We start from the raw sequence: 23,893 nt of genomic DNA, 5'->3' as shown, positions 1-23,893 counted from the left end.
TGAATGAACAGACTTCATTTCATATTTCACTTAAGTGTCATGGCCTCACATGATGCAGTTTGTCAAATTTTTTGGCTGAGAAACCGCTATTAGCTGGATGACGCTGTTTCTCTCTTTTTGGGAAATCTTCATGGCTGCTCCTTGAATTGAACCAGTGACCTTTCTCTTGGGTATTAACCTAATAACATCCTGAGCTATTAGGGAATGTGAGACAGGTTGTAATTTGTAGTAAACAGGAAGAAAAATAATTTCCACCGCCAGTAATAAAGCAGTAACAATGCAGGGACATAACAAGAATCTGCATAACTAATCATATGCTAAATAGTTGCAAGTCAAATTTATGTATGAGATAGCCAAGATGATGGTCTACAAAATGAGGTTGTCTCACATTCAAAGCTGTAGTGGGTGGTGAGATATGGAGCCTGAAAATCAAAACTTCACAACATTGTTACCCTTTTGCTCATCAGTGTATATCTCATTAGGATATTGCAACTTCCATATTCGCTGGCTATGTACATTGGGCTGTCTAATACAATTACTTAGAACCACGCTACGGATTTTCTTGTGTGATCGGGTACATATCCTATGTGAATTACAGTGGTTAGCACTGCAGCCTTGCAGCGCTGGGGTCTGGGTTCTAGTCCCACTAAGGACAACATCTGCATGGAGTTTGTATGTTCTCCCCGTGTTTGCGTGGGTTTCCTCCCACACTCCAAAAACATACTGATAGGGAAACCACATGCTGTGGAATTAATAGCGCTATATAAATGAATAAATATTATTATTATTATTTACCTGCATGGATGTACTGAACACATAGCTGGTGGTGGCAAATGAGGGTGATTTTCAATGGTCACAGTTTTCTTCACATGATCTTGGCTAATGTCTTCATACATGTTTTCTACGGTCAATGGCTGACGTTGCTGGAAGATACAAAGAAATGCAAAAAAAATGTAATATTCTTTTCAGGTTCATTGAGATTTTATTATTTTCTGGCTACTCTACATGTCAGATAGGAATGGGCCAAAATTTGTTTTCTAACCTTAATCCTTGTTTACAGAATTTTACATTTTGCGCTACATTCAGGTAAAAGGCCCATTCCTGAATAATTAATTATAATTAGTCCAAGAATCAGTATGTATTATACATCTTCTCCAATTTAGCCTGCGGCGATCAGCGGCCACGTCAGCTGATTTGTATAGCTGACATGTGTGCTTGCCACGCATGAGTGGAATTGCGTTCCGCCCGTGCTTTTTAACTCCTTAAATGATGCTGTGAAGATGTGACAGTGCCATGTTACTGCAATCACGGTAGACCTGTACTCACAGGCCTATATCGGAAGTCATGTGGATCCAGTGGTTGTCATGGTAGCACAGGGTCATGTGATGACTCCTGTAGCTCATATGACTCAGGTCCTGCACGAAACAGAAGAGAGATGATCATTTCTCCCGCTCCGAGCGGTGCTGCTCTGCTCAGGAGAAATGAATGAGCAATCAGACAGCTGATCCCCATAGTTCCCTAGGGGTACTTGTAAAATAAAATAAAAAAAAAAAGTGCTAATCACCCCCCTTTCGCCCTATTAAAAATTAAAGAGTTAAAAAAAAACCACATTTGGTATCGCTGCTTTCAGAAATGCCCAATTTATCAAAATATAAAATCAATTAATCTGATTGGTAAACGGCGTAGTGGCAAAAAAATTCCAAACGCCAAAATTATGTTTTTTGGTTGCCACAAATTTTGCGCAAAATGCAATAACAGGCGATCAAAACATAGCATCTGTGCAGAAATGGTACCATTAAAAAAAAAAATCAGCTTGAGACGCAAAAAATAAGGAGTCATTGAGCCGTAGATACCAAAAAATGAGAACGCTTCGGGTCGCAGAAAATAGCGCAAAACGTGCGCCACTTATTCAGACAACCTTTGGATTGTTTCTAAGTCCTTAGATAAAACTAAACCTATACATGTTTGCTGTCTTCGAACTCGCACCCTCAGGCATCACACCCACACATCAGTTTTACCATATAGGAACACAGTGAATAAAGTATCTCAAAAACAATAGTGCTTTCGCACTTTTTTTTAGCAATTTTTCCGCATTTGGAATTTGTTTGCAGTTTTCCAGTACACTATATGGTAAAGCTCATGGTTGCATTTAAAATTACAGCTTGTTCCGCAAAAAAACAACCCCTCACATGACCATATTGACTGAAAAATAAAAAAGTTACCTCTCGAAATAAGAATGGCGAAAATAAAAAAACAAAAACGGAAAATATATTTATTTTAATGGCATAAAAAGTAGTCATTAGCAAATATTCGATTACTTTATCCGACTTTCCAGTTGTCATGGAGTTAAATAGGATCGCACATCCCATTTGTATGACTACCACGCATCAACGTCATTCTTTAAAGAACAAGCTGTCAGTCACATCACACTCATCGGAAATATTTTTTCCTGATGTCTGTGATTTACACATTTCTCCATAATGATGATCTGCTACACGGGAATGTGCAGAAACTCACATCCGCATAGACTGATGCAATGAAGCCGTCCGTTAGAACTTGTGCAACTTTCTGTTGTGTAACATTTGTAAGATACGGAGAGCAGATGCATCCCAGGAAGGAACTCACAAGCTGCAGAGTATGGAGAAGTTGTAGATGAGCCAAGACCCTCCATCGGGGGCTGATTGGCCCTATCATAAATGGAGCACTTAACGGATAAACTTTCCGGTCGCTTATAGTTTATGATCACGCCATCACATCCATGCTATCCATCCACTGGCTTTCTGCTTAGCGAATGCTGAATAAGCAGTGCTGCAGTGTAAAGTATTGTAGGTGAACAGATTAGCAGCCTCTCATGAGAAATCAGGAGCTTTTCATACCATTTCACATGGAAACGCAGTCACTGATCATAGCTATGCTCTAATGGAGAGTGTGTATTCAGAAAATTAACTGTTGCTAAATCAGGTTTTTATGTCAAGTGTAGTTTGTAAATCATTTTTTTTATCACTACTTACATATAAAAAAGAAATATTTAAATTTTCATAGTGATCACAAAGCCTAATAGACTCATACTTCCTTTTCTCTTCAGCAACCACATGTGCATAGACAGCATTAGGCAGGCTGAGACACAGTGACTTCTGTAGAAGAATTTTCTGGGCAAAGGTCATTGTAAAGGGAGGAGCAAAGCTGTTATATCACCTATAGTGAATGGTGGATCCTCCCCATATCATCAGCGATCCACCACCGTACTTTACAGTAGGAATGGTGTTCCTTTCATCATAGGACTTGTTGTCACTTCTCCAAATGTAACGTTTATGGTTGTGGCCGATAAGTTAGATTTTGGTCTGATCACTGCATATTACCTTGTTCCAGAAGTTTAGAGGCTTGACTCTGTGCTGTTTGGCGTATTGTAGGCGAGATACTTTGTGGCATTTGCGCAGTAATGGGTTTCTTCTGGCTACTCGACCATGCAGCCCATTTTTTTTTTCAAGTGCCTCCTTATTGTGCATCTTGAAACAGCCACACCGCTAGTTTTCAGTGAGTGGGTGTGGATTTTCTTTGCATCCTAAACAATTTTCCTAGGAGTTGTGGCCGAAATGTTTCTTGGTCTTCCTGATCATTGTTTGGTTTTTACAGAGCCCCTTATTTTCCATTTGTTAATCACAGTTTGAACACTGCTGACTGGCATTATCAATTCCTTTGATATCTTTTTTTGTATCCTTTTCCTGTTTTACACAGTTCAACTATCTTTTTCCATAGATCTGTTGACCATTCTTTTGCTTTCCCCATGACTCACAATCCAGAAACATCAGAGCTGGATGAAAGATGCAAGAGTCTGTCTGGATCCCAGAAACTCACTCAGCTTTTATGCACACACTGATTACAAGCAAACAGGTCACAGGTGAGGATGTTACCTTTATTAGTCATTCAAACCCATTTGTGTCAACTTTTGTGCACATCATCATGCCAAAATCACCAGGGTATGTGAAGTTTTGATCAGGGTCATTTGGATGTTTTTGGTTGTCATTATGATTTAAAAAGAGAAAACACAATAGTTGACAATAAATGGCTTCACTCAACCATTAACCATGAGTGGAAAAAAAGATTTTGTTAAAATCTGCCTGGGTATGTACATTTTTGGGCACAACTGTAAATCCATCACCACAATTATATCTTTCATCTGATGCTGAATGTCAGAGACATTAGTGTTGTGATTCATATGCAAATGAGGCGTTCAGGGCTCAGGGCGTGACAAAGTACTAACAGCCTCTGCCTCCATAGGTTGTTTTCCCAGCCAGCACCATTGAGCTCACAGCCTATGTGATGTCAGGCACCAGGCAAGAAAATCAGAAACTAACCTATCAAGATAAAGAAAGAAGCTGGTGCTTGTCAGGGAAAAAAAAACTCTGGTGGCAAAGACTTTTTAAGTGCTTTAGAATGCCCAGAGCACTTTATTACAAGGAATGCAGCAACAGATAAAATATTTTAAGGTGTCGTTGGATTTACAATTCAAAGATCTGCAGGATTATATATGTGGTTTGGTGAGGTTCACGTTACCTACAGCTTCCCTACAGTCTCAGGACCTGTGCTCACGATCAGTGTTAGCAGCATTTTGGACGCAGCGAGGCTTTCTGAGCTGCATCATGTCAATTTATTCTTGCAGAGATGCTAGTGATCTGAGCAGGAGAATACAGCTAAAATACACTAGGTCTGTAATCCTTATCGTGGACATGTCCAGCTAGTTCTCCAGCCCAGGACACTAGCGTTTCCACAAGATAGATTACACTGCGCCAGAACGCGAGGAAGCCTGATCATGGGCACGTACCCTCAGACGGTTTAGGTTATATCTTTTTCATACAAGTGGAAGAGTAACAATCTTGTCCCAATTCATTAACAGCAACCAGGGAACTTGAACCATAACACATACTACTATAGAATTATATTATTTGTATCAGACCTATGTAATATATAATAGGTAAATAAATCCTAGACTACATGTTAAGCTGACCATACACATGGCAGCAGTTAACTGACAGCTATGCAATCTCACCTGGTTTACCCATCAAGTGGGATGTTTAGCCAGCGATAGGGGGGGGAATTTCATATATAATAAAAAAAAAAAAAAGGGATTGGCTGTAGAAATTAAAAAATTCAAACATGTGTCGGGAGAGTTGAGATGCCTTCATACACATCCATTCTATACTAATTGTGAATGGGGCCTTTAAACCAGTCCAGCGTTTTATGTTTTTGTAAATTTCACCACTGCAGTGGTATCAATAATGCCTGTTCTCTGCCCACAGTAACATACTTACAAGACACTGTCTTCTGCTCTTCCTGATGCAGCTCTGGTCCCGATCTGTTATCTTGTGACCACAGCTTCTGACTGATTGGAAATCAGCGCTAATGATCACAAGTTCTCAGTGGAAGTCTATGAGAGCCTCGCTCTTGCTCTCAGACGTTCACTAAGAAATGATCTCTGGCTCGCCCAGAAAACACTGGTGTGATCCAGCAGCGGCGCCAAGAACAGAAGAAGACTGCGGTCAGCAAGTATGTCACTTGGCACAGGGAACATGCATCAGTGATACCAATCCGGTGGTGAAATTATATATATATTTATTTATGAAGGTGAAGTTGATCAGTGACCCCCACTAATTTCAAGTCATCCGTATAAAAGTACTTGAAAGCCCCTAGAGCAGCGACTGTCACCACACAATATACAGCATTTACAACACGTTCATAGAAGGTAACTTCCATATAGAGCACAATTTGCAGGCACTTGCTGCCTTTTAATAGAAGGAGTCTATATAAACTATGAAAGGTGCACTATATTCCAATGGCAATGTGCATACCTCATCATACCCGAATAACCAAAGTCTCGGTGTTTGGTAATACTTGTCATATGTAATGTAAAGGTCGTAAGTTCTAGTCTGTAAGATGGCATCCTCAACACCTTCAGCTTTTGGTTTGCTTGCTTCTACAATTTTGGCAGTGTCCACCGTTGCCTATAGCAAAACAAAACATCATTCAGGAAATTACAGATATTAGTGAATCCATAACATTGGGCAATATCCTAATATACCTTACAATTATAAAATCCACAGCGATATCCGAAGAGGTTAGGTCATACATTCCCTGTAGTGATTTTTGTAGTATGTACATATTTCTCAGGATGGTCTAGTCGGGGTCTGGACTTTTTCTCGTGATTTGTAGTTATTTTTACGGTTGATCTGGGGTCTGTATGGATTTTGTGGAAAGCATTAATACAATCACCTGTATTGTGTGGTCTAATTGGAGGTAGGCATTTCAGAGTCTGGTGTGAAGTATGTATTTATTTTGGAGGTAGTTTTTCTGGGGTCTGTATTTTTTTTAGAGGGTCTTATCTAGGGTCTATAGCTTTTTTTGTATCTGTTATATTCTGTGGATACAACAGCTTCTACTAGGGGCTGCATGTATTTTGTCATTTGCACTTATTTAAGGGGTCTGGTGTGAATCCATATTAATTTATGGGCTGCGGAGTTTGTATATATCCTTGCATGGTCTAATGGCTCTCAGATCCTCTATATAAAACACGAGATCCCTGCCCTCTCAGGACCCCTATATAAACAAGATCCCTGCTCTCTCAGATCCCCTATATAACAAGATCCCTGCCCTCTCAGATCCCCTATATAAAACACAAAACTCTGTCCTCTTAGATCCCCTATATAACAAGATCACTGCCCTCTCAGAAACCATATAACAAGATCCCGGCACTCTCAGACCTAGTTGTACACCAGCTACTAGGGCACCAAACAGCACTGGATCTTAATGAGGTGAGTAATCTACTGGACGGCAGATACTTCATGCCCATTGAACCCATTCATGGGTCTAGGCTAAGACATTTATTTTTTCGGGGGTCGAGTCTTCGTCCACACTTATTCTGGAGACTTGTGTCTGTCTTCAGATGCCATATCTGAGTGTCTGTATTTAGGGCTTCTGTATTTACTATGTGGTCTGTGTGGGTATTTATTTTGAAGTTTAGTTTTGTATTTTGATGTGTATCCCAGGGTCTGTATTTTTAGGGCCTATATTAATTTATTTTTTTTTTTATATTGGGCATTGGTCTGGGGGTCCTTATTAATAGTGATGAGCGAATAGTAACCATTTGTGTTTGGCTTATTCGGAACGAATCCCAAAGTACTATTCTGGTACTCATCACGAATTACAAACCTAATGGAAGTCAATGAGGAACCGGAGCATTTTTCTTGCAGTGCCGAATACTGGAATAGTGCTCGTTATTCCTTAAGCATTATCTGAATATGAATAGTTAGTATTCGCCCACCTCTACTTATTAACCTTGGGGTGTGATGAACACATGTCAAAATGCAGTAGATGTTTTGGGTACAATTTTCCTACCTCTCACCTGTGTACAGTGTCCTGGCCCCGTCTAACAATAGAGCAATAGTCACACTTTTTATGAATACAATAGACAAAGCCACGACCCTATTCCCAATATCAGGTAACAGGTAACTACAGGAGAACAGCATTGGCCAAGCTGACAATACTGCACTTACATCATCCGTCTCTAGTAGGCCACTTTCTTCATATTCTAGAAGACAAATACAATGCATATATGTAGATCCATATATATTATATACTGGTTCATTCATACACATTTGTGAAACACAGTTTGCACTCCTTATAATTTAGTTTATGCATTATCTAATGCCAATAATATTGATATTAAAGAAACAAATACCATATGAAAGGTTATATATGTGCAGCTATTTTATAGCTTGTCAATCTCTTGTTAACCCCTTCACCCCCGGCCACTAAAACACCCTAATGACCGGGCCATTTTTTGCAATTCTGACCAGTGTCACTTTGACAGGTTATAACTCTGGAACGCTTCAATGGATCCTGGCGATTCTGACATTGTTTTTTTCGTGACATATTGTACTTCATGTCAGTTGTAAATTTAGGCCGATACTTTTTGCGTTTATTTGTGAAAATTTAGGAAATTGTGCGAAAATTTGGAAAATTTCGCAATTTTCAAACTTTGAAAATTTATGCCCATAAATCTGAGAGATATGTCACACAAAATAGTTACTAAATAACATTTCCCACTTGTCAACTTTACATCAGCGCAATTTTCGAAAGAATTTTTTTTTTCCTTAGGAAGTTAGAAGGGGTCAAAGTTCATCAGCAATTTCTAATTTTTCCAACAAAATTTACAAAATATTTTTTTTAGGGACCACATCACATTTGAAGTGACTTTGAGAGGCCGAGGTGACAGAAAATACCCAAAAGTGACCCCATTCTAAAAACTGCACCCCTCACACTGCTCAAACCACATCCAAGAAGTTTATTAACCCTTTAGGTGCTTCACAGGAACCAAAGCAATGTGGAAGGAAAAAATGAAAATTTTACTTTTTAAAACACAAAAATGTTACTTTAGCCATAAAATTTTCATTTTTACAAGGGAGAAAAGAGAAAGTGCACCCTACAATTTATTTTGCATTTTCTCCTGAGTACGCTGATACCCCATATGGGGTAAAAATCAATTGTTTGGGTGCACGGCAGAGGTCGAAAGGCAAGGAGCGCCATTTGAATTTTTGAACACAAAATTAGCTGCACTCATTAGCGGACGCCATGTCGGGTTTGAAGACCCCCTGAGGTGCCTAAACAATGGAGCTCCCCCACAAGTGACCCCATTTTGGAAACTAGAGCCCTCAAATATTTTTTCTATATGTTTGTTGAGCACTTTGAACACCTGGGGGCTTCACAGAAGTTTATAATGTTGAGCCGTGAAAAGAAAAACATTTTTTTTACCACAAAACTGTTGCTTCAACTAGGTAGCTTTTTTTTCACAAGTGTATCGGGAAAAAATGCAACATAAAATGTATTGTCCATTTTCTCCTGAGTACGCAGATACCTCACATGTGGTGGAAAGTAATTGTTGGGCGCATGGCGTGGCTCAGAAGAGAAGGGCACCATTTGACAGCAAAATTGATTAGAATCATTAGCGGACGCCATGTCACGTTTTTAGACCCCCCCCCCCACAAATTACCCCATTTTGGAACTAGACCCCTCAAGGAATTTATCTAGATGTTTAGTGAGCCCCTTGTACCCCCAGGGGCTCCACTGAAAGTTGATAACGTTGAACCGTGAAAATTATTTATTTTTTTTTAAATTTTTTTTTTTAAATTTTTGCAGCAACAAGGTAGCTTTTTTTTTTCTTTTTACAACGGTATCAGGAAAAAATGAACCATAAAACGTATTGTGCAATTTTTCCCGAGTACGCAGATACCTCATATGTGGTGGAAATCAATTGTTTGGGCGCATGGCGGGGCTCAGAAGACAAGGAACGCCATTTGACTTTTCAAACGCACAGACGCAGTGCACTGATCGGCCGCTGCAGGAGGCACGGTCGGATGAGATACAAAAAGCGCTGGGGATACGGAAAAAAAAAAAAAAAAGTCATGCCAAAAATTCAGCAGGGATGTTGATCCGCGCTCAGCGGGACGCACGGACAGATGCGATACTTTTTTTTCCGTATCCCCGACGCTTTTTGTATTGCATCAGTCCGTGCGTCCCGCTGAGCACTGATCAGGGATGCACATAACGGATCGGCATCCCTGCTCAATTTTTGGCGTGACTTTTTTTTCCGTATCCCCGATGCTTTTTGTCACGCCAAAAATTGAGCAGGGATGCCGATCCGTTATGTGCATCCCTGATCAGCGCTCGGCGGGACGCACGGACTGATGCGATACAAAAAGCGTCGGGAATACGGGAAAAAAAGTCCCGTCGAAAACTGACCACGGATGCAGATACGTTATCTGCATCCCTGATCAGCGCTCGGCGGGACGCACGAGGTGTAAAAATGGACAGGGGATAGAGGAAAAAAAAAAGAAAAAAAAAAAAAAAAAAGTTATACTCACAGTACCCAGAGGATTAGCAGGAGGAACAGAAGGCAAGGAACAGCTTTACAGCAGCAGCCAGCAGGCAGGAAGTTGGACAGCTCAGCAGAAGACCCAGGAAGAAGGACCCAGCGATGGAGGCAGATGTGATCGGCCGGTGAAGACAGGTAAGAGGACGTCGGGGGGACAGCAGAGGGGGACGGGGACAGCAGAGGGGGACGGGGACAGCAGAGGGGGACGGGGACAGCAGAGGGGGACGGGGACAGCAGAGGGGGACGGGGACAGCAGAGGGGGACGGGGACAGCAGAGGGGGACGGGGACAGCAGAGGGGGACGGGGACAGCAGAGGGGGACGGGGACAGCAGAGGGGGACGGGGACAGCAGAGGGGGACGGGGACAGCAGAGGGGGACGGGGACAGCAGAGGGGGACGGGGACAGCAGAGGGGGACGGGGACAGCAGAGGGGGACGGGGACAGCAGAGGGGGACGGGGACAGCAGAGGGGGACGGGGACAGCAGAGGGGGACGGGGACAGCAGAGGGGGACGGGGACAGCAGAGGGGGACGGGGACAGCAGAGGGGGACGGGGACAGCAGAGGGGGACGGGGACAGCAGAGGGGGACGGGGACAGCAGAGGGGGACGGGGACAGCAGAGGGGGACGGGGACAGCAGAGGGGGACGGGGACAGCAGAGGGGGACGGGGACAGCAGAGGGGGACGGGGACAGCAGAGGGGGACGGGGACAGCAGAGGGGGACGGGGACAGCAGAGGGGGACGGGGACAGCAGAGGGGGACGGGGACAGCAGAGGGGGACGGGGACAGCAGAGGGGGACGGGGACAGCAGAGGGGGACGGGGACAGCAGAGGGGGACGGGGACAGCAGAGGGGGAGAGCAGAGGAGGGAGATACCGGGGGAGGCCGGCAGATTGGGATGTCGGGGGGCAGATCGGGATGTCGGGGGGGCAGATCGGGATGTCGGGGGGGCAGATCGGGATGTCGGGGGGGCAGATCGGGATGTCGGGGGGGCAGATCGGGATGTCGGGGGGGGCAGATCGGGATGTCGGGGGGGCAGATCGGGATGTCGGGGGGGCAGATCGGGATGTCGGGGGGGCAGGGGCCATTACGGGAGCGCGCAGGAGCAATCATAAGAGCGCGCAGGGGCTGCAAGGAGAGCAGAGGAGGGAGATACTGGAGGGGCTGCAGAATAGAGATCACGGGGGAGGCCGGCAGATTGGGATGTCAGGGGGGCAGATCGCAGGGGGGCACGGGCAGGGGCCATTACGGGAGCGCGCAGGAGCAATCACAAGAGCGCGCAGGGGCTGCAAGGTGAGCACAATACTCACCGCTCCTGCTCCGTGACGTGACAGCAGCGGCAGCAGCAGCGGTGGCGTGGTACCACTAGTACCAGCCAGTGCTGCACCCTGCAGACATGTTGGGGGAGGGTCCCCAGACCAGCACAGGCCTGGGGAGGGCGGCCACCGGCAGATCAGACCACCCCACTGCACACTGATTGGAGCGATTGCGCGTCATAGCACGATCGCTCCAATCAGTGCAGCAGGGGCTGGGGGCGGCATGTTTGAGATCCACCTATGATCTGCTGTAGCTTCTACAGCATCTCATAGCCGGATCTCACAGTATCGCACTATTTCCAGTATTATTTTTACCGAAATCAGTGCGAAAGATGTGGTTGGCGGTTCAGATTTGAACAGCCAATCACATCGATCGTCGATGGGGGGTGGCGATGCCACCCCCCCTGGGGTGAAGCAAAGGTCCCCTGCTGTAAGAAACAGCAGGGGACATCATTTGAAAGCCGTTGCTATGGCCACGGCAATCAAATGAAGTTTAGGCAGTAAAATTACGTCCCTGGTCGTTAAGTCACGTTAAAATAGGACGTAATTTTACTGCCCGCGGTCGTGAAGGGGTTAAAAGAACGCTTGGGGCAATACACTGCATCATGCCAGGGCTTTTTTAATTTTCCATTGACATATGCAGCCTTGTTTTTATACAGGACATGTTGAAGGACAACATTCATTTTGCCATACAATGTACCGAAAAGCAGGAAAAAAAATTCCTAATAAAATAAAAATGCTGAAAATAATGCTATTCAAGCACTGTTTTTTTTATTTTACACTGTTCATCGTGCAGTAAAAATGATCTGGAGACATGATTGTATAGGTCAGTGCCATTGCGGAAATACTACATTTGCAAAAGATTTTTTTCAATTTAAAGGCTACTTTACACACTGCGATATCGGTCCCGATATCGCTAGTGTGGGTACCCGCCCCCCATCTGTTGCGCGACACGGGCAAATCGCTGCCCGTGGTGCACAACATCGCCCAGAGCCGTCACACATACTTACCTGCCCGGCGACGTCGCTGTGACCGGCGAACCGCCTCCTTTCTAAGGGGGCGGTCCGTGCGGCGTCACAGCGACGTCACTGAAGCGTCACTGAACCGCCGCCCAATAGCAGCGGAGGGGCGGAGATGAGCGGGACGTAACATCCCGCCAACCTCCTTCCTTACGCATAGCGGCCGGGAGGCAGGTAAGGGGAGCTTCCTCGTTCCTGCGGCGTCACATGCAGCGATGTGTGCTGCCGCAGTAACGAGGAACAACTTCGTTACTGCTGCAGTAACGATTTTTGAGAATGGACCCCCGTGTCGCCGATTAGCGATTTTGCACGTTTTTGCAACGATGCAAAATTGCTTATCGGTGTCACACGCAACGGCATCGCTAATGCGGCCGGATGTGCGTCACAAATTCCGTGACCCCAACGACTCCGCATTAGCGATGTAGCAGCGTGTAAAGCCCGCTTAACCCTAGAACGCATACCTGGGGCCTCGCAGGCCTGCTAGGTAATTTGTTTTCTATGGTAGATTGAATTGCTTGCGCGTTCTAGGGTTAAAGCAGCACTCCAGAATTGTTTTTTACTGGACTGCTGGAGTGGTGCTTTAAATCTCAGACTTGCACTGGGAGCTTGTGATGTAACTCCTGGCTTCCGGACAGTCAAAAGTTAGTCACAAGATGGCGCCGTAGGACGGTAGAGGCGTCAGTAAAAGGTGAGGATGCTGGAAGGTGAGTATATGACAGAGGCCTTACATTTAAAGTGCAACTCCAGTGCCAAAGCAAGTTGGAAGTGATAGTTACCAATGCAATCGTCCAACACCCAGCAATTATTATGCATGGACCCTCTTCTAAATAATAGGTCATGTACAATGTGCTTGAAGGTTGCAGGATGGCGTCTTTGCTTTGGCACCAGAGGGACAATAAATAGCAGGGACTAAAACATAACTTTTAATCTATCAACGGATAAAATTAGTAATAAAGTGCTTGTGCATAAATAGTGTAAATAACTACATGCCACATGGCAACAGGTAGGTTGGATCTCACCCAAGCTTCATCCATGGGCTGGACTGCACACCGGTCCAGGAGAAAGAGGTCACAGGCTGGAAGGACAGGGTGGACAAGTGTGGTAATATAACCCCTGTCGTGCCCCAAAGATGGACTTCCGCCCTGACAAGTAAGGGTACTTTCACACTTGCTTTTATTTCCTTCCGTTACAATCCGCCCTTTTGGAAAACAGCGGGATCCGTTAACGGATTCCGCTGTTTCCCATAAACTTGTATGGGTGACGGATTGTACCAAAAGGAGCTGCGTCGCTTCCGCTGGGCGACGCTCCGTTGCTTCCGCCCAGCGGGAGGAACGCAGCATGTAACGTTATTTTGAGTAGCGGAATCCTCTGGATTCCACTGCGCATGCTCTTTTTTTTTTTTTTTTTTTTTTTTTAAAATCAAACTTTATTTTGGCTCGCGGTGGCCGAACGTTCAGCTGAGCGCCAGGCCGCCGGCAAGTGACAGCGCTCAGCTGATCACCCGGCTGCAGGGAGCGATCAGCTGATCACCCGGCGGCCGGCTGCAGGGAGCGATCAGCTGATCACCCGGCGGCCGGCTGCAGGGAGCGATCAGCTGATCACCCGGCGGCCGGCTACTGGGAGCGATCAGCTGATCGTTTACAATAGTCTGCCGCTGGTAAAACTGTAAAAAAAAAAAAAAAAAAAAAAAGAATTTTGTTTACTTACCGTAAATTCTTTTTCTTATAGTTCCGTCATGGGAGACCCAGACCAAGGGTGTATAGCTACTGCCTCCGGAGGACACACAAAGTTACTACACTCAAAACGTGTAGCTCCTCCCTCCCAGTATATACACCCCCTGCTAGCCAGTCCTAGCCAGTTTAGTGCAAAAGCTGAAGGAGGACATCCACCCACAAGAAGAGACAGAGTAAAAACCGGAAGAACCGGAACCTCTGTCTACAACAATAACAGCCGGTGAAGACACCGGAACAAGAAACCTGCCAACAGGCAATAGGGAGGGTGCTGGGTCTCCCATGACGGAACTATAAGAAAAAGAATTTACGGTAAGTAAACAAAATTCTCTTTTTCTTTATCGTTCCTATGGGAGACCCAGACCATGGGACGTTCCAAAGCAGTCCATGGGTGGGAATAAACAGACAACTGAGAAGCAGGCAAAACCTAACTTCACAAATGGGCGACAGACGCCTGAAAGATGCGTCTGCCTAAGCCCGCGTCTGCCAAAGCATAAGCATGCCTTGGATAGAGCTTCGAAAAAAGTATGCAGACTAATTCGAGCTGCAGTCTGACAGACCTACTGAGCCGTAGCCTGGAGCCTGAAAGCCCAAAAGGCACCGACAGGTCTGATCAAATGTGCTCTGATCCCCGGCGGGGAAGGCACTTGAGTACACTTGTTGGGCCTCGGAAATGGCCGACCTAAGCCAACGAACCAGGGTCGGCTTAGATGCCGAGAGACCGCTACGCTGACTAGCGGTCAGCACCAGAGAGAGGTGCACTGCCTAATAACGGCGGTGCAAGACACATAGATCCGGAGCGCCCGCACCAGATCCAGGATATGCAACGCTTTCTCAAGCGATGAACAGGAGCCGGACAAAAGGAAGGCAGGAAAATTGCCCCGGATAAGGTGGAAGCAGTAACCACCTCAGGGAAAAAAGTCCGGAGTCGGACGGAGACCACCTTGTCTTGATGCAAAAGGCCAAGAAGGGGGTGACTCCGAGAGAGTACAGCCAGAACTCTCTGGCGGGAAATTATAGCCACTAGAAGACTACTTTCTGTGAAAGATGAAACCTCCCTAAGAGGCGCAAAGGGGGGTTTCCGGGAACCGAGAGGACCGGATTAAGGTCCCAGGGCTCCATAGGCCGCAGGAAAGGCGGAATAATGTGAGATGCGCCCTGAAAGGAGCGCACCGGAGCCAGCCGGACGATACGCCGCTGGCACATACTGACAGAGCCGAGACCTGTCCCTTAATGAGGGATAGTCCTAGCTGTAAACCGGACTGTGAAAGAGACAGGAGGGTCGGCAAAGCTAAAAAGGTCAAAGGACACTTTGAAGCTCGAGTCATAGCGGAGATGACTTCAGGAAGGATACCAGAAGTCGCCAAGATCCAGGACTCAAGAGCTACGCCGTCAATCTGAGAATCCAGAATTCTGACGGAAAAAACGGACCCTTTTGAGAAAAGGTCTGAACGGTCCGGAAGATGCCATGGCAACCCAACGGACAGAAGGAGCAGGTCAGGGTACCAAGCCTGCCTGGGTCAGTCTGGAGAATGAGAATGACCCGACGGCCCCCTTAACTGATCTTGCGCAGGACTCTGGGCAAGAGGTAGAGACGAAGCTGGGATCAAACATGAACCAGTGTGCCTACCGCAAAACCTGAGGATTGTGGACCACGGTTGGACAGCTGAAATAGTCTGCCTCGCAGTTTTCACATCTAGGATGTGGGCTGCGGATATGGTGGATTAGGAGTCCCTTGTCCACTGAAGAATGATGAGCTGCCAAGATTGCCAGACGGCTGAATGTCCCGCCCTGGAAGTTGATGTAGGAAAACGCTGTCACGTTGTCCGACTGGACTCGAATGTGCCTAGCCGCCAACAGATGGTGAAGGCTTAGAGAGCTAGAAATACAGCTCTGATTTCCAGCACATTGAACCAGAGGGCTGATTCGGACAGAGTCCAAGCGCCCTGCGCTCCACGGTGGAGATATACTGCTCCCAAGGCGGAAAGACCAGCACCCTGGTGAGGATCACCCGGGACGGGGCCAGGAAGGAGCATCCCTGAGACAGAGTGGCCGAAACCACCACTGCAACGAGCCCCTGGTCAGTGGCGAAGCCACCACTCCGAGAAGGAGGGAGGTCGCGTGTACAGCGGAAACCCTCCAGTCTCAGAGGACGCAGGAGAAACTGGGCAAGGAATCGCTTCCATTGACGCCACCGTCTGACCAGCACCTTATTTGGTGTCTGATAGAACGACGTCGACCGCCAGCGGAGGGACTACTGATCGACTAAGAGCAGCTTCACAAGTGCCGACAGAGTCTCGAATTGCGTCCCTGAAAACCTCTGGTGCGAAGTCAGAGTGGACCTGGACAGAATGACAAGCCACCCGAATAGATTAGAGTGGCGAGAGTAAGCGAAGTACTCTACTAAGAGTCTGCACTGGATGAAACCCCGAGAAGAAAACCGTCCAGGGCAAACGATCACTGCCAATCCCTAGGGGTGCAGGACCCTAATCACAGCAGCCCCAAGGAGAATACTCGAGGGGCCGTGGCTAAACCCCAAGGGAAGAGCCACGAATTGGACCACTCCGATGGCAAAACGTAGTCAACGCTGGTGTGAAACTGCGATTGACCCTTGCCGAAAGGCATCCCTGATGCCGATGGCTGCTAGGGAATCTCCTTGGGTTCTTGATTGATCCGGTGAAAAACACACGGAACAAGACCGAGACTCCATGTGAAAACGCCACACCTGACCATGCTTGAAAAGCTAAAGATCCAGGTCGGAAGGCACCGCCCTCTTCGGGGACTAGAAATAGATTTAAGCAAAAATCTCAGAACCGTTCCCAGTCGGGAACCGGAACAATTACTCCGTTGGCCTGCAAGAAATGCCACGGCCTGTGAGAAGGCGGCGGCCTTGGAGCCGGGAGGAGTTGACAGAAAAAAATCTGTTTGGCGGGTGGACAGAATTCCATCCTGTAGCCATGGGAGATATAAACTCGCCCCCACTGAACGGAGACGTGGTAGAACCATACGTCGCCAAGTGGAGAGAGCCTGCTACCGACCAAGGAGGTGGTTGGCGTGGCCAGATAGCTCGGAGGAAGCTGACTCCGTGGTAGCATCTCCTGCGGTCTTCTGAAGACGCAGCTTCAAGCCATTTGGTTCTATGAACTAAGGCCGAGCTAGAGGACGATCAGAAGGAGGAACGGAAACCACCGAAACCTCAACTGATTCCTGCCCTGGTTTAGGTTTGTGGCAAGGAAGAACTCTCGTCGCCGAGAGCTTCCTAAATTTCATCTAGTTGGTTCCGAAGAGACTGGTCCCACCAAAGGGGAGCCCAGCAAGGAACCTCTATAGAGGCATCTGCCTTCCATTGCCGAAGCCACACCTGCGGATAGCGAGGAAAGTAGCCAAAACCACCGCTGTGCGGTGTCCAGCATGGCAGACTTGGCAGAGGATGGAAAGACTGAAGTCTGGAAGTTCAGGCAACCGTCTTGGGCATAGAGTCCCTGTGAGGGAATGCATCTCCTCTGAGGAGCCATCAGCCACTGACATAACGGTCCGGGCTGAGCCACCTGAGGTGAATGAGCCCACCTCTTGACCACCATTGGTGGACGGGGGAAACCCAGTCCTCAGAATCACGCTTCATGGGAAGCGACTGTCAGAGCGGACCCTGGGCTGGTCACAGGGGCCTGAAAACTGGAGTGGTTAAGGAACACACGTTGTGTTCACCTAGATAAGGTAACTCCGGCGGATTGAGGTCCAGTACAAAATTAATGTACCGTGGGATCCTTATAGAGGTGCCATCAGCCACTGATACAACTATCCGGGCTGAAAGTCTGGACACCGGAGTGGCCACGCTTGGCGAATGAGTACACTCCTTGACCACCTCTGATGGGAGGGGGAGACAGGCAGCAGAACCCCGCTGTGGGATCTGCAGGACAGGCTGCGGGCTTGGACGCAGCGGGCTGAAAACTGGAGTGGTTAAGGAACACACTCCTCGTCTTGTTAAAGGTATACTGATGCCTTTTTGCCAGCGGGGAATACTCCCCTGATACAGGCGGATGGAGGTCCAATACAAGTATAATGGACGCAATCTAATCATTCGCATCCCCGTCATCTACGGACGGATCAAAGTACGTAAAGCAGCGTCCGAGCCCCTGATAGAGACATCCTCCTCGTCCAGTGAGTCAGCTCGTATCGGAGCTGCGGGACGGGGAGGACAGGGGACCCTGCGTCTCCCTGTCAGGAGGACACGGGGTCTGTGAGCTTTGCTGAGCAAGCAGAAAACGCCCTGAGAAGGGGGTTGCATGCTCAGCGGAAGCCGGGACAGCCGACCCCTGGAAAAAGAGATTCCCCCAGGGGTCAGCCACCGAACCCGGAGCAGCTGGAGGGACCATGCATGAGCCTCCAAGCTGAGGGGCCACAGCGGTTATGAGCTCGGTACAGCCGTACGAGACTACCAGCAGTGGATAATAAAAAACAGCCTGCAGCCTCGCTCTGTGAGACCTGCTGCAGAGGTGGGGGGCTCTGTCTAGAATGTCTAGAAAACACAAGACAGGGGTTCAGCCTGGGGAGACTCCAGGCTGAGGCACCACCACCTAAGAACCATTACAGTATGGGTCTGAGCCGGTTCAGGCAATATGAGCCTACATGCAGAACATGTAGTGTACAGCCTTGGAGCTTTGCTCCTAGTGAGACATGCTGCTGAGGAGGAGGTTCTATAATAAAGAATTAACTCCTTCACAATGCCCTGATAGTATATAAAAGTGCACAACCAGAGGTTGTGACTTGTCAGGCCGCTATTGTGAGTGCCCCCCCAGGTTCCAAGCCTGGACCCCCAGCCAGATATTCACTCCCTCTGCACTGCAGAGCAGCCAGCGCCGATCAGCGTACTAAGAACGCTGAGAAAATGGCGCTAGAGTGAGGGGGGAGGGCGGGGGTTAACCCAGGAGCGGGAATCGGAGGGCTAAGAAATGTACAGGGGAGGGAATCATCTCCTCAACAAGGAGTGTCCTCCCCTGTGCAGAGCGGCGGTTGGGCGGCGCTGCAGCGTCCCCCTGCATGACTGACATGCAGGGGAACGAGACGAAACTAGGCCGCGGCTGAAGCCGGGGCCTAGAGTTAAACATGCGGCCGAAAATCAGGCATCATCGGCGCGGTACACAGAAAAAAACAGTGGAACCGGCCGGAAACACAGTAAAAGCAGCATTATCAAAGTCAAACACTGTCCCCCTAATAAAGTGCCCCACATTGCAGAAGGACCCTCTGAATAACGTCTCTATACTTAGCTTTGAGACGCAGGGTCCAGTCCCTGGGTGGGGTGGGGGTCCAGTGCTCCGTCCAGCAGGGTCCTGTCAAAGGGCTGCGGATGGAGGCCGGTCTCCTGCAAAGCAGTGAGAACCGTGTTGGCTCCCACTTCAAGCCAGAGCCCCAGCATGGGATGGTGAAGGAGCGCGGCATGAAGGGCTCTTGCCCTGAATCAACCTTAACAGCACCGCCGCCAGGGGGGTGTGAAGGGACATGCCGGGGGTCCAGTGGACCCGCTTTTCTTCCAAATCTGTAGAAAAAAATGAAAATCAAAAAAGGATGCATGTGTGTGTGTGATCCTCCTGACACAAAGCATGAAAACTGGCTAGGACTGGCTAGCAGGGGGTGTATATGCTAGGAGGGAGGAGCTACACGTTTTGAGTGTAGTAACTTTGTGTGTCCTCCGGAGGCAGTAGCTATACACCCTTGGACTGGGTCTCCCATAGGAACGATAAAGAAAAAAATAAAATCAAAACGAATTGCGTTGTTTTGCAGCATCCGTTGCATCCGTTGTGCCACTATATGCAACACATCCGTTGCATCCGTTACACAACGCAATGCAACGGATACCGTTCAACCCAAGTGTGAAAGTACCCTTAGATGTCTGCCCCACAACCAAAAATACAAAAACAATTGTCCTCCCGACGCGTTTCCCTCATTATAGAGAGTTCCTCAGTGGAGATAGAGTAAAACATGGGGGGGGGGGGGGGAGCAACACAGGGACCAACACAGGCTAGTGACGATAAACAACCTATGTGTACCAGGCAAACGGTTAGCGCCACCGTTGATAGATTAAAAGTTATGTTTTAGTCCCTGCTATTATTGAACCTGCTTTTTTGGACTATTGGGCAATACCTCTATGCTTGGCAGATTCGCTATTACACCAGAGGGACAGCAAAATTCTCCATTGCCAATGTCAGATCAGGCAGCAGAGAGGCTGCACACCCAAAATAGAATAATGGCAGTATACTACTAAATCAGAAGTTAACACAATAGTCAGAAACGGAGAAGTATGTTAAAACAGAGAACTAAAAAAAATAAAAAAAAAAATAAAATTAACACAAGGAAGGGCAGACATTATGGTAAACTGGCTTCTACAAATCAGATCATGATAGAAGCATCAATTCCTGAGAAGCTGACTACTGAGAGACACTTCTGAAAAAAAGAACAAAAGAAAAAGGAAGACAGAAAAAATACCAATATTTCTATGTTTCTAAGTAAAGAAAATTTTAATACTGAAGTCTGGCAGCTTGACCAATAACGGACATTTTATATATGGAGTGAAATATTTTTATAACCCATGATCATCGACCACGATACTGGTTGAAACAAGTGATACAAGGTCTAAATCTAATATATAAAGGTGTGTGTGTGTGTGTGTGTGTGTGTGTGTGTGTGTGTGTGTGTGTGTGTGTGTGTGTGTGTGTGTGTGTGTGTGTGTGTGTGTGTGTGTGTGTGTGTGTGTGTGTGTGTGTCCGGGATTGGCATCCGCACAGTCGCAGCTACAGCCACAAAATTTTGCACACTCACACTTCTGGACCCCGAGAGCGTCATAGGCTATGTTTTGAGGGGAAATTTTAACCCCACTCTTTACAGTTATTCGCCACAAAACCTGCCTCCATTAAAGCGAATGGAGCTGGGAGCCACAGTGCAGCCAGAACTTCAGAAGAATGTGCAGCCACGCCCTTATATGGAATGTTGGCGTGTCACAATGCAGCCAGGGAAAGAGACAGGCTGACAGGGAAAGAGACAGGCTGACAGGGAAAGAGACAGGCTGACAGGGAAAGAGACAGGCTGACAGGGAAAGAGACAGGCTGACAGGGAAAGAGGCAGGGAAAGAGGCAGGGAAAGAGACAGGGAAAGAGACAGGGAAAGAGACAGGGAAAGAGACAGGGAAAGAGACAGGGAAAGAGACAGGGAAAGAGACAGGGAAAGAGACAGGGAAAGAGACAGGGAAAGAGACAGGGAAAGAGAGACGGGTTAAGAGACAGACAGAGAGACATAGGGAAACAGACAGACAGGTAACGAGAGGTAAAGAGACAGACAGGGTAAGAGACAAAGACAGGTAGTAAAGAGACAGACAAAGACAGGTAGTAAAGAGACAGACAAAGACAGGTAGTAAAGAGACAGACAAAGACAGGTAGTAAAGAGACAGACAAAGACAGGTAGTAAAGAGACAGACAAAGACAGGTAGTAAAGAGACAGACAAAGACAGGTAGTAAAGAGACAGACAAAGACAGGTAGTAAAGAGACAGACAAAGACAGGTAGTAGAGAGACAGACAAAGACAGGTAGTAGAGAGACAGACAAAGACAGGTAGTAGAGAGACAGACAAAGACAGGTAGTAGAGAGACAGACAAAGACAGGTAGTAGAGAGACAGACAAAGACAGGTAGTAGAGAGACAGACAAAGACAGGTAGTAGAGAGACAGACAAAGACAGGTAGTAGAGAGACAGACAAAGACAGGTAGTAGAGAGACAGACAAAGAGACAGACACAGGGAAAGCGACAGGGAAAGAGACAGGGAAAGAGACAGGCTGACATGGAAAGAGACAGGCTGACATGGAAAGAGACAGGCTGACATGGAAAGAGACAGGCTGACATGGAAAGAGACAGGCTGACATGGAAAGAGACAGGCTGACAGGGAAAGAGACAGGCTGACAGGGAAAGAGACAGGCTGACAGGGAAAGAGACAGGGAAAGAGACAGGGAAAGAGACAGGGAAAGAGACAGGGAAAGAGACAGGGAAAGAGACAGGGAAAGAGACAGGGAAAGAGACAGGGAAAGAGACAGGGAAAGAGACAGGGAAAGAGACAGGGAAAGAGACAGGGAAAGAGACAGGGAAAGAGACAGGGAAAGAGACAGGGAAAGAGACAGGGAAAGAGACAGGGAAAGAGAGACGGGTTAAGAGACAGACAGAGAGACATAGGGAAACAGACAGACAGGTAACGAGAGGTAAAGAGACAGACAGGGTAAGAGACAAAGACAGGTAGTAAAGAGACAGACAAAGACAGGTAGTAAAGAGACAGACAAAGACAGGTAGTAAAGAGACAGACAAAGACAGGTAGTAAAGAGACAGACAAAGACAGGTAGTAAAGAGACAGACAAAGACAGGTAGTAAAGAGACAGACAAAGACAGGTAGTAAAGAGACAGACAAAGACAGGTAGTAGAGAGACAGACAAAGACAGGTAGTAAAGAGACAGACAAAGACAGGTAGTAAAGAGACAGACAAAGACAGGTAGTAAAGAGACAGACAAAGACAGGTAGTAGAGAGACGGACAAAGACAGGTAGTAGAGAGACAGACAAAGACAGGTAGTAGAGAGACAGACAAAGACAGGTAGTAGAGAGACAGACAAAGACAGGTAGTAGAGAGACAGACAAAGACAGGTAGTAGAGAGACAGACAAAGACAGGTAGTAGAGAGACAGACAAAGACAGGTAGTAGAGAGACAGACAAAGACAGGTAGTAGAGAGACAGACAAAGACAGGTAGTAGAGAGACAGACAAAGACAGGTAGTAGAGAGACAGACAAAGACAGGTAGTAGAGAGACAGACAAAGACAGGTAGTAGAGAGACAGACAAAGACAGGTAGTAGAGAGACAGACAAAGACAGGTAGTAGAGAGACAGACAAAGACAGGTAGTAGAGAGACAGACAAAGACAGGTAGTAGAGAGACAGACAAAGAGACAGACACAGGGAAAGCGACAGGGAAAGAGACAGGGAAAGAGACAGGCTGACATGGAAAGAGACAGGCTGACATGGAAAGAGACAGGCTGACATGGAAAGAGACAGGCTGACAGGGAAAGAGACAGGCTGACAGGGAAAGAGACAGGCTGACAGGGAAAGAGACAGGCTGACAGGGAAAGAGACAGGCTGACAGGGAAAGAGACAGGCTGACAGGGAAAGAGACAGGGAAAGAGACAGGGAAAGAGACAGGGAAAGAGACAGGGAAAGAGACAGGGAAAGAGACAGGGAAAGAGAGACGGGTTAAGAGACAGACAGAGAGACATAGGGAAACAGACAGACAGGTAACGAGAGGTAAAGAGACAGACAGGGTAAGAGACAAAGACAGGTAGTAAAGAGACAGACAAAGACAGGTAGTAAAGAGACAGACAAAGACAGGTAGTAAAGAGACAGACAAAGACAGGTAGTAAAGAGACAGACAAAGACAGGTAGTAGAGAGACAGACAAAGACAGGTAGTAAAGAGACAGACAAAGACAGGTAGTAGAGAGACGGACAAAGACAGGTAGTAGAGAGACAGACAAAGACAGGTAGTAGAGAGACAGACAAAGACAGGTAGTAGAGAGACAGACAAAGACAGGTAGTAGAGAGACAGACAAAGACAGGTAGTAGAGAGACAGACAAAGACAGGTAGTAGAGAGACAGACAGACAGGTAGTAGAGAGACAGACAAAGACAGGTAGTAGAGAGACAGACAAAGACAGGTAGTAGAGAGACAGACAAAGACAGGTAGTAGAGAGACAGACAAAGACAGGTAGTAGAGAGACAGACAAAGACAGGTAGTAGAGAGACAGACAAAGACAGGTAGTAGAGAGACAGACAAAGACAGGTAGTAAAGAGACAGACAAAGACAGGTAGTAAAGAGACAGACAAAGACAGGTAGTAA

General features: G+C 47.1%; 1 protein-coding gene across 1 annotated transcript in view; it reads right to left on the bottom strand.

Moving 5' to 3' along the window:
• Window positions 1–23,893, bottom strand: part of ATG3 (autophagy related 3) — an 81,142-nt gene that overhangs the window by 3,764 nt on the left and 53,485 nt on the right. Inside the window, exons 9-11 of the mRNA XM_075335549.1 lie at window positions 7,548–7,582; window positions 5,847–5,999; window positions 796–923 (exon numbers count right to left, since the gene is read on the bottom strand). Of these exons, the coding sequence (XP_075191664.1) occupies window positions 796–923; window positions 5,847–5,999; window positions 7,548–7,582 (316 nt within the window). The remainder of the gene's footprint in view (window positions 1–795; window positions 924–5,846; window positions 6,000–7,547; window positions 7,583–23,893) is intronic.

Source organism: Anomaloglossus baeobatrachus, chromosome 2 (assembly GCF_048569485.1).
Source record: "Anomaloglossus baeobatrachus isolate aAnoBae1 chromosome 2, aAnoBae1.hap1, whole genome shotgun sequence".
Taxonomy (NCBI): domain Eukaryota; kingdom Metazoa; phylum Chordata; class Amphibia; order Anura; family Aromobatidae; genus Anomaloglossus; species Anomaloglossus baeobatrachus.
This window is presented reverse-complemented; position numbering and strand designations above follow the sequence as displayed.